Here is a 16,212-nt window from a genome sequence, read left to right on the forward strand (position 1 = left end):
GCGGACTCCGCCGTCCTTCAGAATATTGGAATTTTATTGGCCTTTTACCTGTTAGAGCCTAGGATTTACAGGGTTTGTCTATGCGTCGTAACCCTCAGTCACACGCTTTTTCCCTTGTAATTCAAAACATACTCACTGAACTCTGCGTTCCTCCCCCTTGTCCTCAGTTTTGCCGTCAATCCTCAGATCCCAGCCGGAGAGAAGAAAACCAGCTCCTCAATGGGGAGCTGGTTGCCGTGGCCACGGTCTGTCTGTTTTCACTCACCCTGCTGGAATCGTCAGATGTGTTGGTATCCGGCTCGAAGGACCAAGAAGATTTCAGGTTTAAGCACCAAACTATCTATTAAACAGGACAAGAAGCAAGGAATCAAGCAGAGACAGATTTTAATTTTGCTCATGCGGAGAAACGTATTGGGCTGCACACTCAGTTACAGTCTCCCACTACGCTCTGAGGTACAGCCCCCGCGCTCTCTATTTTATTCAGAGTTCCCTAGTTAACATCGCTGAGGCTGCTTCTAAAGGGAGGGGTATGCAAGCAGCCCCAGTATACACAATACGTGATTATTCAGAATGGAAATGTGCTGATCCTCGTGATTTTGCCCTGTCTCTGTTTTGTCTGAGTTGAGGTACTCAAAGTCTGTCCTTGGCTGTTAGCAGGCTGTAAGACACAAAAGACAGCAGCGAGGCACTCCTAACTTGCAGTGGAAGATAATAAGTTATGTGCCTTTAAGCACAAGAGTTGTGTGATAACTTATATATAGTTATTCTAACAGATTCTAAAGATGATAACAAATGCTTGAAAGATGCGGCGAGTGGGAACCACTATTGTAGCCTTCAAAGCCCTCTAAAACAACTTAAAAACCCTCCATCAACTTTTTGTATACACGTTGCAAGTCTATATATAATGTAGTAACAGATAGGTTCATAACAATATTTAATATGTACATTATTTACCGTATATTGGTCATTTTAATCATCGCCGGAACTATTTCTTTGACACACTTATATTTCCGTTTCCATAGCAGCGCATGTCTGACTTCTGGCCAGAACTGTGTGCCCGACTTCCGGAAACAAAGGCATGTGTGTCTTCTAATCATGGCAGATTCGGTAACAAACAACAAAGATGACTATTTTTGGACAAATGAGGATTCAAAAACTTATTTTTTTGAAGCTGAATGAACAGAGGATGAACTACTGCTTCTAGAAGCGAGCACGAAGAAGAGGGTGAAACATTGGAGCAGACAGAAGCCGACAGAGTGAGGTGAAAGCGACTTGAAGCTGCAAAATGTGGAATTTGAAGACAAGCTATTTTGACATAAATGGAGTGCTTACCCAAATAAACCAGAAAAACCATCCCCGGCCAGCTGGGCAGAAAGACAACTGCCCTTCGAGTGAGTCACACTTTATATTGATCGTGATACACGCAGCACGTATGCGTGTTATTACAACTACAGTACATACACTCTTTGGCTAGATGTATACAAACAAAACATGAAATGTGGGCTAAAACTTTACAGATACTGTTCATGTTTTTCAGTCAGTACAGATTGGTGTTCTATTGCATTGTGGTAAAATGATAAATGGGTTATATAGCACTTTTCTACCTTCAAGGTTTCCACATTCACATTCACACACTGATGGTGGGAGCTGCCATTCAAAGCGCTAACCACGACCCATCAGGAACAAGGCTGGAGTGTCTTGAACCAAGAACCCTCAGTTCCTGGTTTGCTTACACACAATTGTTTTAACTGTGTGTGTTATGATCCGCTGCCCGGATCATATTTCTGTTTGGGTTTTCGGGTCACGTGTGTTTTCTGTTAGTCTTGGACTCATTTTGTTCCTGTCTGTGCATCTTTGAGTTGGTTACCATAGTTACATACTAATTCCACCTGCCGCTTGTGTTTCTGACGCGCACCTGTTTGTCATCACTGACATTATTATTTAAGCCTGCCTTCCCAGCCAGTCTGTCTTGCTTCCTAGTTTGTTTCCGTACAACAGATGACGACTTTTGTTTCCTGCGCTAAACCTTCCAGCTCCCACGCTAGCTCCTTTTGTTTCTGCCTTAAGTGCTATGAGCACGTTTTTGTTTGTTCCAGTATAATTAAATAAATCATTTTTTACCTGCACGCTGTGTCTGAAGCCCGATCTGCATTCTTGGGAGAACGAAACCCCGCATCACCATGCGACCAGGTCGTCACAGTGTGTCTTTTTTCAAAAGATATACACACTTTTCCAAACACCACATTCAATGTTCTTAATTCCTAGATTATTTGCAAAATGACACACTTTGGTCAAAACATATGAGCCATTCATCAAGATAAAGCAAACATTTGTAAAAATTCAGTTTTATTGTCATCTCACTCACACAGACTTCAAATGATAAAACACTATTGGAGTGAATTACCCAGAACAGTGATAAATACTAAACACATTTGTAAAAAAAACTATTTTACTACAAGAAATTGCATGTTTGGGGTATTTTGCCCGACCCTTTTAGCATATGTGATGAATGATTACTGTAACTTGACCAAATATATTGGCAAATCCATAGCAATTGTCATTGTTTACTTTGAAGTGGGCCTATACGTAAGGACCTAAAGAGAAAGTAAAAATATCTTGTAATCTTTTCAAGAAGTGCTCAACAATGATGCTGCAAACTGAAAATATGTATTTTTACCACAGTCAGGTAAAGTAACATATCACAGTAGTCAACAATGACATGCAGTACAAATTAAAATCTGAGACAAATAAAAAGGTTTTAAAAAAAATCTGGTGATAAATGAAAAATACAGCATAGAGTATAGGCTACATGTGCAGACTTAGGCAACAGCAACTCCATTAAAGAACGTACTCAAAAGCCTCAGTTAATGATTATAATCATCACCTGCCCGTCTAGCTGGATCAGGCCCCTCTCTTCACCTGAGTGTCCAAAACATGAGGCCGCAAATCCAATGACATAACGACAAAGTCGATCATGAAACTGCTGCCCAGCGTGTCCTGGATCCAAGTGCACATATGGACACCCTTATGTTTGAACGTTGTGTTTGTTATCGACAATCTGTGACGAGCACAACAGTCCAATAACAAAACACCACTTGGGTTAAGATCCGGGCGGCCGTTCTTCCCAATCACGCCTCTCCAGGTTTCACTGTCATTGCCAATATGAGCGTTGAAGTCCCCCAGCAGAACAAGGGAATCACCTGAGGGAGGACTCTCCAGTCCTCCCTTGAGGGAATCCAAAAAGGGTGGGTACTCTGAGCTGCTGTTTGGTGCGTAAGCACAAACAACAGTCAGGACCCGTCACCCCACCTGAAGGTGGAGGGAAGCTACCCTCTCATCTACCGGGTTAAACTCCAACGTGCAGGCATTAAGCCTGGGGGAAACAACGCCAGAGTGGAAGAGAGTCCAGGCCCTCTCTTGAGTACTGGTTCGAGAGCCCTTTCTGTGCGTCGAAGTGAGTATGACTATATCTCGCCGGAACTTCTCCACCTCGCGCACCAGCTCAGGCTCTTTCCACCCTAGCGAGGTGACGTTCCACATCCCAAGTGCTAGCTTATGTAGTCGAGGATTGGACCGCCAAGTGCCCTGCCTTCGGCTTCCGCCCAGCTCACACTGTACCCGACCTCTAACCACTTTTTCTTTCCTCTTCCCTCAGAGGGAGGTTCTGCCTGGGCGATTGCTGGATGTTCCATGTCAATTGAGTGGTACCCGTGGCCCTTTGCTAAGCGGTCCTGCTGCAGCCGAATTAAACGGGGTGGCCCGGGGATGGCCCTGCCGTGCTCCCCCTGGGGTTTGGTGGGGGTCTTCCGGTCCGGCTGCAAGGAGTCTCTTTGGGTGGGGCATTCTATTTTTCTGTCCGTGTGGGGTGGGGTCTCTCGCTGACTTGGGGGCTGATTGTCTCCTGCTTCTCCCGTGCCTTGTCCTCCCTCGGGCGCGTCTGTCTACAGCCTGCCACTGGCCTGCCCAACGGAATGTTGGGCTCTGTTTGGGGGGTCCTGTTGCTGGCCGGCCTGCCTGCTGTTTTGGGTTGCGCTGTCTGGGGGGCTGGAGACGTACTTTGGCCCTCGCACATCCACACACAAATACAGTACATACATACAAACACAATACATACATCCACACGCACATTCACTGTACAAACCATACATATACACATAATGTACATACACAAGCACATATGCATACATACACTCATGCATATAATTCCGTTTCATCAAACATACAGTACAGGTCAAAAGTTTGGACACACCTCCTCATTCAATGCGTTTTCTTTATTTTCATGACTATTTACATTGTAGATTGTCAGTGAAGACATCACAACTATGAATGAACACATGTGGAGTTATGTACGTAGCAAAAAAAGGCGAAATAACTGAAAACATGTTCTGTATACTAGTTTCTTCAAAATAGCCACCCTTTGCTCTGATTACTGCTTTGCACACTGTTGGCATTCTCTCGATGAGCTAACTCCTTCAAGACTGTTGGAAAACCATTTCAGGTGACTACCTCTTGAAACTCATAGAGAGAATGCCAAGAGTGTGCAAAGCAGTAATCAGAGCAAATGGTCAAATGGCCTGTACTGTATATAAACACGGCACACTGATAAAGATTAACCAATTTTTACTATAACAATCTATAAGGTTTTTATAGTCAGCTCCTCTTCCTTACCCCCCATTTATTTATCTGCTTTCTTTTGTAATTCAAGTATTCATTACATTTATGTAGTAATGCATTTGAAGCAATTGGATTGTTGATTATAGAGGTAATTATTATTATCATTCATTACCAATAGTGCTATTTCTATTGGTATTTTTATTGTTCCATTTGTAGTGCAATAATGTTCATTGTCATTTCTGTTTTATTACTATCTACTTCAGTAACTGGTTCTTTGCTATAGTCTTTTCGTATCATATTTGTACATATCGTATTTGCTGATGTTCTGTTGTTGTTGATTTTGTTGTTGTTGTCTCTCTGTCTTATTCCCCTCTTGTCCCTGCAATGTCCCTCTCTGTCTTCCATTTTTTTCTCTTTCTATCCACTCCTGCAGCGTCCGGCACCTCTAAACATTAAATACAACCATTTAATAAAGTCAAAATACAAATAGGGCAACAAGAGCAGTATTCCACAATTCTCTTTTGTAGAGCAGATATGGGCATCTCCATCAACAATATGATTTGCCTGAATAGCAAGACAGGCATGTTAATAAAAAAAACTAACAAAAAACAACCTGTTTTATATTTCTTATATGAGATTTCCAGTTAGTCTTATCGTCTATTATTACTCACAAAATGCAGTTAATTGTACTCATTAATATCTACTCTGTCTATTTGTATTTGTGTTTGAATTTCTCTTCTACTGTTACCAAATTGCATTATTTTAGTTTTACTGAGATGCAAAGATTGTCTGTTTTTGTAAAACCATCTCTTAATTGTATTTATTTCTTCTGTTATTAATTTGTATTAGTTTCTGTGTGTTTTCTCCCAAACAAAACGCAGACTTTGTGTTGTGTGTTTACCTGGCAAAAGACACTGTCGTCGGTGGCTCTCCAGACGGCGAACCTTCCCTTCCCACACTTGTCTTCTTTCCGGGTCGTGGGGAAAGCAATGCAAAAGCTTTGCACAATTCTCACAGGTGGAGCAGCCCCATACAGGGCTTTTTTACACGAAAAACTAACGAGAAAGCGCCGCAGACACATGGCATCAGCTCTTTTGACCGATCATTGAGTTTGCCTGATACCGGGTTGGCCATACTCTCTCTGACTAGTGGTACATGTAGAGTACCACAACTTGAGAATACCTGGAATAGAGCAAAATATAAAGTAAAAACAAAAAAAACCCCTTGACTTATTCATAATACAAACATACATTAATTAGTGTTGTCAAAATCATATTATTCACACTTTTAATTTTGATTACTGTATTTTCCTAGCTATTGAGCGCACCTGTATTTAAGCTACACCCATCTAATTTTAGAACAAAACATATTTTTACATATATTACCCGCACTGGATTTATAAGCCGCAGATATACAGTATACCGTTACGAAGTATTTTCTAAAAGTTTTTTTTACATATATTATTAATTCTTTCCAAACGGTGCCTGTAACAGGGCAGTAAAACAGATGATCAAACAAAACAGAAGTCATCGTCATGTAACCACTAGCTACCGGAAGCTAGCTCTCTAATCAGCTAAACTGACTCAATAACTCCACGGTGACGCTTGGTAAATTTACAAAACTTAAACAATTAAAAAATAATCCCATTGTAAGTTAAATATACTAACACAGACCCTTGTCGCTAATGCTAACGACACCTGCTTGATTACATTAAGATAGCACGCACAAATATGCATGAAGACACTCCTACAAACATCACACATGGGACAGCTTAGTAAGTATGATTAGTTTTAGTTGTATTGTAAAACTTGCAAACGTTGCTTGGAGTGATGAATGAAGACTCCTTTTGAGCAGCAACGCTTTGAACGGTTACACTTCCGGTTTAAGGCACGAAACAGGAAGTACATTTTAAACCCGCAGCACCTGGAGTGAGAAAACTGGTCCAAAAGATGGCGCCGTAGCACAAACAATAACACACATTTTGAGTGTCTCTGCCGGTGTAATATGAAAACTATATGTTAAATACAAAACATGGCCGTTAACGAAGACAATCCCATATATCAGCTGCACTGTTTAATAAGCCGCAAGTTCTATGCATTTAAAGTGGTCGCTTACAGTGGCCTAGTGGTTAGAGTGTCCACTCTGAGATCGGTAGGTTGTAAGTTCAAAACCCCGGCCGAGTCATACCAAAGACTATAAAAATGGGACTCATTACCTCCCTGCTTGGCACTCAGCATCAAGGGTTGGAATTGGGGGTTAAATCACAAAAAATGATTCCCGGGCGCGGCCACCGCTGCTGCTCACTGCTCCCCTCACCTCCCAGGGGGTGATCAAGGGTGATGGGTCAAATGCAGAGAATCATTTCGCCACACCTAGTTTGTGTGTGACAATCATTGGTACTTTTTACAGTCGACAAAATAATCACCAGTAATCACAGTGAATTACTTGCTTGCATAATTCAAACCAACTTTTCAAAAATGACAACGTTATTTTGACACAAAATGCAACTTTATTGTCAGAATGTAAGACACAAACATTTTACAAATGTTTTACTTGAATGCACATAATTTTATTTGCTCAAAACTTTGTAACATTTTTATCTGATGTTCTGTCTGGGTGTATTTTGAAGTGAAATTTGTTCGCGTGTGTGTAAGCATTGACCCAATCAATGACCGTAAAGCAACATGCATGTCTTTCAGGAGTATGTGCGCTTAAAATAAATTGTGTTACTAATCTATATTTACTCATGATTCATGCAGTTATTTTTTTAGATTAATCACGTATAACCGCATTAACCTCGAAAGTCCAATAACGTGCCTATATTTACAACACAGTAACAACAAAAATAACATACAGAGACACCTCAAATTACGAGTGCGCCAACTTTCGACTATTTCGATATATTTGTGAAATTCTAGTTGTAAGCATCCCCACCGCTACAGAGGGAATGAGAGGGTTCGTAAAAAGAAATCGAGCATTGCCGAGGCTGCAGAGTGCTCTGACCTGTCGTCTGCAAGGCCTCGTTGCTCTCAGCTACGCTGTGTGTGGATTTGAGTCTCTTATGGTCGACAGCTTGCCAAGAAAAAAAATCCACTTTCATCAAAGTTGTCCTGAGAGACCCATTTGTTTAAAAAAACAAACATTGTTACTCATGACGTCTTATGCAGGACATTGTAAGCAATTCAAATAATTTTGACTAACAAATATAAACATATTTGCTTTTGTTTACTTGCAAATGTGCTTTTACTGGCTAGTGAACGCTCATATCAGTTTTGTTTTTTTACTGCTGCCCTCTTATTGGCTTCTTCTTCTTTTTCTTCTTCTTTCACACACCAACACCTTCAGTCAACCTCTCATAAATTGTGTTGAGCTGAATTAATGGCTTGCACATACTACGCCAATTGTACAATCGCTCCAACACAAATCTGTCATGATAACCGACACAGTCCCTAATACAAAGTAGAAAAGCACTCTGAGAGCGCATATCTCCACTGGAAGAACCCTTTAAAGAAAATCCTGAAACTTGACTCAGTTTTATCCTGAAATGTTAATTAACATCTGATCTTGACAAACTGACTAACTAACGACGTGGAGCGGCGCGGCTCGGTTGGTAGAGCGGCCGTGCCAGCAACTTTAGGGTTCCATTTTCACAGCCGTTGTGTCCTTGTGCAAGACACTTTACTCACCTGCTCCCAGTGCCACCCACACTGGTTTAAATGTCACTTAAAGATGTAAAAAAAAAAGGGTTTCACTATGTAAAGCGCTTTGAGTCACTCGAGAAAAAGCGCTATATAAATATAATTCTCTTCACAACACTTCACAATTCAGTAACTGCAACAGTTACATAACCCTCTGGCGCAGGGAATAAAGCAAAACAACTTTAAATCATCTTTAAGTCAAACCCAATGGGTTTTATAAATGTTTTCCTATTTAATTTCATGCTTTTGCTTCTGTCACAGGTGATTAATGAGAGGCAGCACTAATGGTGCATGCTGCTGCTTCGCTGCCCTGAAAACAGTGCGGGTTTCATTCCTGGCCACGAAACATGCAGAAAATTAAGTTTTTGGGAAAAGCCAAAAAACAAAAAAACCCAACAAACTGTAATTTATTCGGTCGCAATAAAAAAATTATGTCTTAATGCAGAAAGTGTTTTTAAAGGTCTACTGAAACCCACTACTACCGACCACGCAGTCTGATAGTTTATATATCAATGATGAAATCTTAACATTGCAACACATGCCAATATGACCGGGTTAGCTTACTAAAGTGGAATTTTAAATTTTGTGCGAAATATCATTCTGAAAACATCTCGGTATGATGACGTCAGCGGGTGACGTCACAGATTGTGGAGGACATTTTGGGACAGCATGGTGGCCAGCTATTAAGTCGTCTGTTTTCATCGCAAAATGCCACAGTATTCTGGACATCTGTGTTGGTGAATCTTGTGTTTGCTGCCATTACAGTTTTTCCGATTGCTTACACACTACATTTTTAATTTTCGCACAGTTAACAAAGTCTACACACAGTAAGCTAAACCACTGTGCAGACTTGCCTAATATTAGGCATAGACTCTGCTTCACAGTTTTTGCGAAATATTACACACAATGCTTTACACACGCCTTCCCATCTTACACACATATCACACTTAACACACAGATAACGATTGTGATACACACGTTTTCAATCTTTACACACACACTAGGATTGTGATACACACATCTTTATCTCCAGATTTTTTTTCAAACCTTGCTGTTGCCTAAATCTGCACATGTAGCCTATACTCTATGCTGTAATTTTTATTTATCTTCAGAATTTTTGTCAAACCTTTTTATTTGTCTCAGATTGTAATTTGTACTGCATGTTATTGTTGACTACTGTGATATGTTACTTTACCTGACTGTGGTAAAAATACATATTTTCAGTTTTGCAGCATCATTGTTGAGCCGTTCTTTAAAAGATTACAGGATATTTTTACTTTCTCTTTAGGTCCTTACGTATAGGCCCACTTCAAAGTAAACAATGACGATTGCTTTGGATTTGCCAATATATTTGGTCAAGTTACAGTAATCATTCATCACTTATGCTAAAAAGGTTGGGCAAAATGCCCCAAACTTGTGATTTCTTATAGTAAAATAATGTTTTTTTTACATTTTTTTTTGTATTTATCACTGTTCTGTGTAACTCACTCCAATAGTGTCTTATCATTTGAAGTCTGTGTGAGTGAGATGACAATAAAACTGCATTTTTACAAATGCTTGCTCTATTTTGATGAACGGCAATATGTTTTGACCGAAGTGTGTCATTTTGCAAATAATCTAGGATTTAAGAAAATTAAATGTAGTGTTTGGAAAAGTGTGTAAATCCTTTTGAAAAAAGACACAGTTAGTAAAATTGTGTGTAAGCAAATGGAAAAAACTGTAAATTCTAAGTTAATGATTATTTGCAAAAAAAAAAAAATTTCTCAGTTCAAACATTAAATATCTTGTCTTTGCAGTCTATTCAATTGAATATAAGTTGAAAAGGTTTTGCAAATCATTGTATTCTGTTTTTATTTACGAATTACGCAACGTGCCAACTTCACTGGTTTTGGGTTTTGTACAACCAAAACATGTTCTATGCAATAAGAGAGTATACGGAAATGGACACCAGCTCTTACTGTTGCTGACGTCAAGATTTAGTTTTTAGGCCCAGAACTATTAAACAAAGTTTACAGTATTAATTAGGTCCTTTAATAGGCTTTGCTATGAAGTTGAGCAGCACAATAGAATAGTGGTTTGCCTTACAATCAGGAAATTCAGGTTCAAATCGCAATTGGCAAATATTTGTGTAGAGAGCATGTTGTTTTCCCCGAGTACTTTGGCTTTGGCCCAGATTCCCAAGACATGCATGTTGTGATAGTTAGACATTTTAAACGTCCACAGGTGTAAATGTGAGTGTGATTGATCGTCTGCTTATATATGCCCTGCGATTTTTTAGAGACTGGAATAGACTTTAGCACCCCCTGATGAGGGCCATGTACAAATTATTCACTGAATGTTCAATAGCATTATTGAAGCTGACACATTTTCGTCCCTCAGATCTTCTCACCTTGAGGAGGCGAGTGCTCTCGCTGGAAGAGCAGGGTCACACCCTTCCTAAAGCGCTGGTCTCTCACACTATAGATTATTACATTACAGCAACTGTTACATGCCAAGATCCAGAAAGCGATAAAGGAAAAGTTACACCAGGTGTATCCGACCACGTTCCCGAGTACAAACACTGCAATAGGAGTGAAGGACGCTGTGAAGGTCAACGTTAAGATGCAGATTGTCTTTGCAACTTTGATATCTGACAGGGTGGGTCTTTTACAGCAGCCTCCACCATTTGGACTGGTCTCAGAGAGAAGTTCACGCATTTTGGTGTAACGCCGAATGCTTGTGAAGGACACAATGTTAACGGCTAATGTGCCACTAAGAAGTGTGAAGTCAAATGCTGGGAACAACAGCAAAACATGGCTATTGGCAGATAACTGGGGATTCAAGGGGGTGTAGATGCACATGCGACTGCACTCGTCGTACTCCAGAGTGAAGTTGCTGCTAAAGATGAGGGGCGCCAGTGCAAGCAAAACACTGAAAGTCCAGGAGAGCACGACCAGAAGCAGAGTTCGTCTCCGTGTCACTAAGGTGTCCTTGCGGAGAGGCCACAGGATGGCCACGCTTCTTTCCACGGTCATGAGGAAGATGGTGGTAATGGAGACAAACGTGCACACGGCAAACACGGGGCCAATCAGCATGCAGGGCTGCCAAGAGCGTAGCCATTCCCCTAGGAAAGTGGAGCCACGCTTATACCAACTGGGAGGCGAGTTGGTTACCATTAGTGACACCTCAGTGTAGATGGAGAACGGGACCACAAAGACACCCACCATCATGTCGGCTACAGCCAGAGACACTGTCAAAGAAAGGGAGAATGTTCACATATTGTGTTATTAGATCCCCTTATGATGAAACAGCACAAGTCTACCCTAGAACACTAAATGGCATAATGGTTTGACAACTCAAGCTCCCACCTGGATAAAAAAGGTGGCAATATTTTGCATTCAGCATACATTTCGAAACAAAGTTGCTGTCAGAAGCTTACATGCACTCGTCACTAGTGTGAATGTTTTTTTTTCATTTTGGGCTCCTAAAGGAACAGTTTGCAACCTTTACGTGGCTGCCTAGAGCAGTGTTTTTCAACCTTTTTTGAGCCAAGGCACATTTTTTGTGTTGAAAAAATGCGGAGGCACACCACCAGTGGAAATCATTAAAAAAAAGAAACTCAGTTGACAGTAAAAAGTTGTTGTCGCAATTGTTGGATATGACTTTAAACCATAACCGAGCACACATTACTATAGCTCTTGTCCCAAAGTAGGTGTACTTGACTTATTTGGAGTTTTTTTTCTGTTTTCCTGAGTGTAGTGTTTTAGTTCTTGTCTTGCGCTCCTATTTTGGTGTTTTTTTCTCTTGTTTTGGTATTTTCCTGTAGCAGTTTCATGTCTTCCTTTGAGCGATATTTCCCGCATCTACTTTGTTTTACCAATCAAGAATATTTCAGTTGTTTTTATCCTTCTTTGTGGGGACATTGTTGATTGTCATGTCATGTTCGGATGTACTTTGTGGACACCGTCTTTGCTCCACAGTAAGTCTTTGCTGTCATCCAGCATTCTGTTTTTAATTTGTAGCCAATTCAGTTTTAGTTTTGTTCTGCATAGCTTTCCCTAAGCTTCAATGCCTTTCCTTAGGGGCACTCACCTTTTGTTTATTTTTGTTTTAAGCATTAGACACCTTTTTACCTGCACGCTGCTTCCCGTTGTTTCCGACATCTACAAAGCAATTAGCTGCCGGCTACCACATACTGATATGGAAGAGTATTACACGGTTACTCCGCCGAGCTCTAGACAGCACCGACACTCAACAACAACACATGATATGCAGACTATAATTACTGCTTTGCAAAACATATTTTTAACCTAAATAGGTGAAATTAGATAATCTCCCACGGCACACCAGACTGTGTCTCACGGCACACTAGTGTGCCCGCGGCACACTAGTGTGCCGTGAGACACAGTCTGGTGGTTGAAAACCACTAGCCTAGAGGATGCAAATTTTACCTTACTGTTTTAGGGTGTTATATGTCTCACCCTCTTCCGGCTTTAGGCACGTAAACTACATCCCCACATAACCAGGCCTACCTTAATGCACGGGCTTGCCTGGGCTGAACCCAGGGGCCACCCAGTTTGGGGTTCCTACACACAGCCCTCTGGTCCTGTCTTGGGGAAGTCGATAGTAAACATGTTTTGTTGTAGTTTTTGGGCACAATGACAATTAAAGCGTTTGGCATCTTTTGACAGAGGTAAATGGTAAATGGGTTATACTTGTATAGCGCTTTTCTACCGTAAGGTACTCAAAGCGCTTTGACACTATTTCCAAATTCACCCATTCACACACACTTTCACACACTGATGGCGGGAGCTGCCATGCAAGGCTCTAACCACGACCCATCAGGACCAAGGGTGAAGTGTCTTGCTCAAGGACACAAAGGACGTGTTGAAGTTGGTAGAAGGTGAGGATCGGACCAGGAACCCTCAGGTTGCTGGCACGGCCACTCTCCCAACTGCGCCACGCCATCTATTTAGGTATATATATATATATATATATATATATATATATATATATATATATATATATATAGGTATTTGTGATAGAAATAAGGGGGTGCCCACAGGCCATTACTTTATTGTTAATTTTGTCATTTTGCACTAAAATACATGTGTTTATGTGTTCTTAATAACCCAAAACCTGCATCTCAATAAGTTCACTCTCCAAAGTAAATGCTGTACATTATCACATTACTTCATAAAACTGCTGTGGTTGTTTGTAATGCATTTCCTTGTATTGTTTTGATACAATATTTCTCATCCAAAAGTTTTTTGTTTTTTAAAGGCATTTTAAGAAGTTAAAATTGAGCTGTTTTTGGGGTGTGGGGGAGCTAGCACCAATTAAATTGATTTCCATTCATTTCCATGAGTGACGCTGTTTCGCAATATGTGTTTTTCGAGGTACGAGCTGCATCACAAAACCAATTAAGCTCGCATCCCAAGGTAGCACTGTGTTCATATTTGAGCCTGTATAATTTTGACCCTATATAAATGAGAGAAAATCCAGAATAAATTAAAATTTGTGGATTAAATTCTTATTTCCAATCATTGAATCATTTAATTTAAGCAAATCTTTAAGGGCCCAAAATGAATGCCATGATGAGGGTATAACTTCTGAACATAAACACCACATACAGTCGTGGTCAAAAGTTTACATACACTTGTAAAGAACATAATGTCATGGCTGTCTTGAATTTCCAATAATTTCTACAACTCTTATTTTTTTGTGATAGAGTGATTGGAGCACATACTGGTTTGTCACAAAAAACATTCATGAAGTTTGGTTCTTTTATGAATTTATTATGGGTCTACTGAAAATGTGACCAAATCTGCTGTGTCACAAGTTTACATACAGCAATGTTAATATTTAGTTACATGTCCCTTGGCAAGTTTCACTGCAATAAGGCGTTTTTGGTACAAGCTTCTGGCAAGCTTCTTGTTGAATTTTTGACTACTCCTCTTGACAAAATTGGTGCAGTTCAGCTAAATTTGTTGGCTTTCTGACATGGACTTGTTTCTTCAGCATTGTCCACACGTTTAAGTCAGGACTTTGGGAAGGCCATTCTAAAACCTTAAATCTAGCCTGATTTAGCCATTCCTTTACCACTTTTGAAATGTGTTTAGGGTCATTGTCCTGTTGGAACACCCAACTGCGCCCAAGACCCAACTTCCGAGCTGATGATTTTAGGTTGTCCTAACGAATTTGAAGGTAATCCTCCTTTTCCATTGTCCCATTTACTCTCAGTAAAGCACCAGTTGTTATGATCAGTGGTCCGGATCATGTTTTTGTTATGTTCTGTTAGTTTTGGACTCTCGTAATTCCTGTTTGTGCACTCCTGAGTTTATTTTGGTCACCATGGGGATTAATTGGGTACACTTGCCTCTGGTTAGTGATCCCACGCTCAGCTGCTGTCAACCACTAATCAGAGAGCTTTTTATTCACTTTGCTCGCCACGCTCAGTCTGGCTACCTTGTTAGCGAATGCAACAGTTACGTTGGGTATTCCTTGTTTCCTGTGCTAAGTTTTGGTTATTTAGCTTCTCGTGCGAACGGCACACATTCCTTTTGCTTGTATCCTGTTTTTGGTTTAAGCTATAATTTATGATAAATAAATAATCTCCTATCTCATGCTGTCATCCGGAGTTGTCTGTTCTGCATTCCTGGGAGAACGACCCCGCATATAGATGCGACCCGCACGTGACAGAAGCGTGACACAAACAAAGAAGCCAGACCGACTGACTGGCAAAGGCAGGTTTAAATAATGTCTCTTGATTAGCAACAGGTGAGCGTCCCGAACACAAGAGGCAGGTGAAAATACATAGCCATGGTAACAACTCAGAGGTGCATAAACAGTAACTTAAAAAGTCCAACACTAACAGAAAACACAAAACATGATCCGGATCACGGATCATGACACCAGTTCCATTGGCAGCAAAACAGGTCCAGCGCATAATACATCCACCACCATGCTTGACGGTAGGCTTGGTGTTCCTGGGATTAAAGGCCCCACCTTTTCTCCTCCAAACATATTGCTGGGTATTGTGACCAAACAGCTCAATTTTTGTTTCATCTGACCACAGAACTTTCCTCCAGAAGGTCTTATCTTTGTCCATGTGATGTCAGATGAAACAACAATTGAGCTGTTTGGCCACAATACCCAGCAATATGTTTCATGAATGTTTTTTGTGACAAACAAGTATGTGCTCTATCACAAAAAAGTATGTACTCTATCACAAAAAATAAGACTTGTAGAAATGATTGGAAACTCAAGACAGCATGACATTATGTCCTTCACAAGTGTATGTAAACTTTTGACCATGACTGTAGATGCAGTATCATTGTCCAACATCTTAAACACTGTTAATGACATTGTAATGTTTATATATGAAATTACTTGACAATTTGCTAAAATAACACCATGTACTGTACTACACAAATATTATACATGTACATTTGGTAGGGTTCCTACAACAGCCACCTTTTAGATATCCCTGAGGTGTCCTGGACTGCTTTGTCTGTAGGAAGACTGTAAGAGTGATCATGTTGCCAACCACGATAGCAAATGCCAGGCTGACCATGAACCCTACAGCCAAGGTGCGATTGACCAGGCCACAGCAACAAAGCGTACAGGGAGGGGTTGTCGTCTGTCCTGACTCAAGTTCTGCACAAGTTGCTGAGGTGTTGAGAGGCAGAGTCGTCATGTCCCACCATGGATTGCTTCACCCTGTTGTGGTGGGGTGACTCAGCAAACAACTTGCTATAATGAGAGAAAATCCTGTTGTTATTGAAATATATCAGACATGAATATTATTAGAGTAAAACTTTAGATATCCCAGTCACACGTGATAATGCCAAAAATCAAATAAATGCAGTGAATGAGGCAGGACTGGGACCACAAATAGGTGCTTTGCACATGTAGTGAA

General features: G+C 40.6%; 1 protein-coding gene across 1 annotated transcript; it reads right to left on the minus strand.

Annotated features, from left to right (window-relative positions):
- Positions 1 to 10,314: 10,314 nt before the first annotated feature.
- LOC133616163 (rhodopsin, GQ-coupled-like) lies at positions 10,315 to 15,990 on the minus strand. The gene is made up of 2 exons (XM_061975306.1): positions 15,768 to 15,990; positions 10,315 to 11,541 (listed from the first exon to the last, which is right to left on the minus strand). Exons 1-2 carry the CDS (start codon positions 15,988 to 15,990, stop codon positions 10,688 to 10,690), a joined length of 1,077 nt encoding a protein of 358 aa, XP_061831290.1. The 3' UTR covers positions 10,315 to 10,687.
- Positions 15,991 to 16,212: the final 222 nt, after the last annotated feature.

The sequence above is a fragment of the Nerophis lumbriciformis genome, linkage group LG15 (assembly GCF_033978685.3).
Source record: "Nerophis lumbriciformis linkage group LG15, RoL_Nlum_v2.1, whole genome shotgun sequence".
In the NCBI taxonomy this organism is placed as follows: domain Eukaryota; kingdom Metazoa; phylum Chordata; class Actinopteri; order Syngnathiformes; family Syngnathidae; genus Nerophis; species Nerophis lumbriciformis.

Bases quoted from the DNA above. Each gene is read 5' to 3' on its own strand.
- LOC133616163 (XM_061975306.1), bottom strand. From the start codon at position 15,990: ATGACGACTCTGCCTCTCAACACCTCAGCAACTTGTGCAGAACTTGAG. The intron at 11,542-15,767 runs GTGGCTGTTGTA...TTTCTTTGACAG, and splicing joins ACCTCAGGGATATCTAAAAG to TGTCTCTGGCTGTAGCCGAC.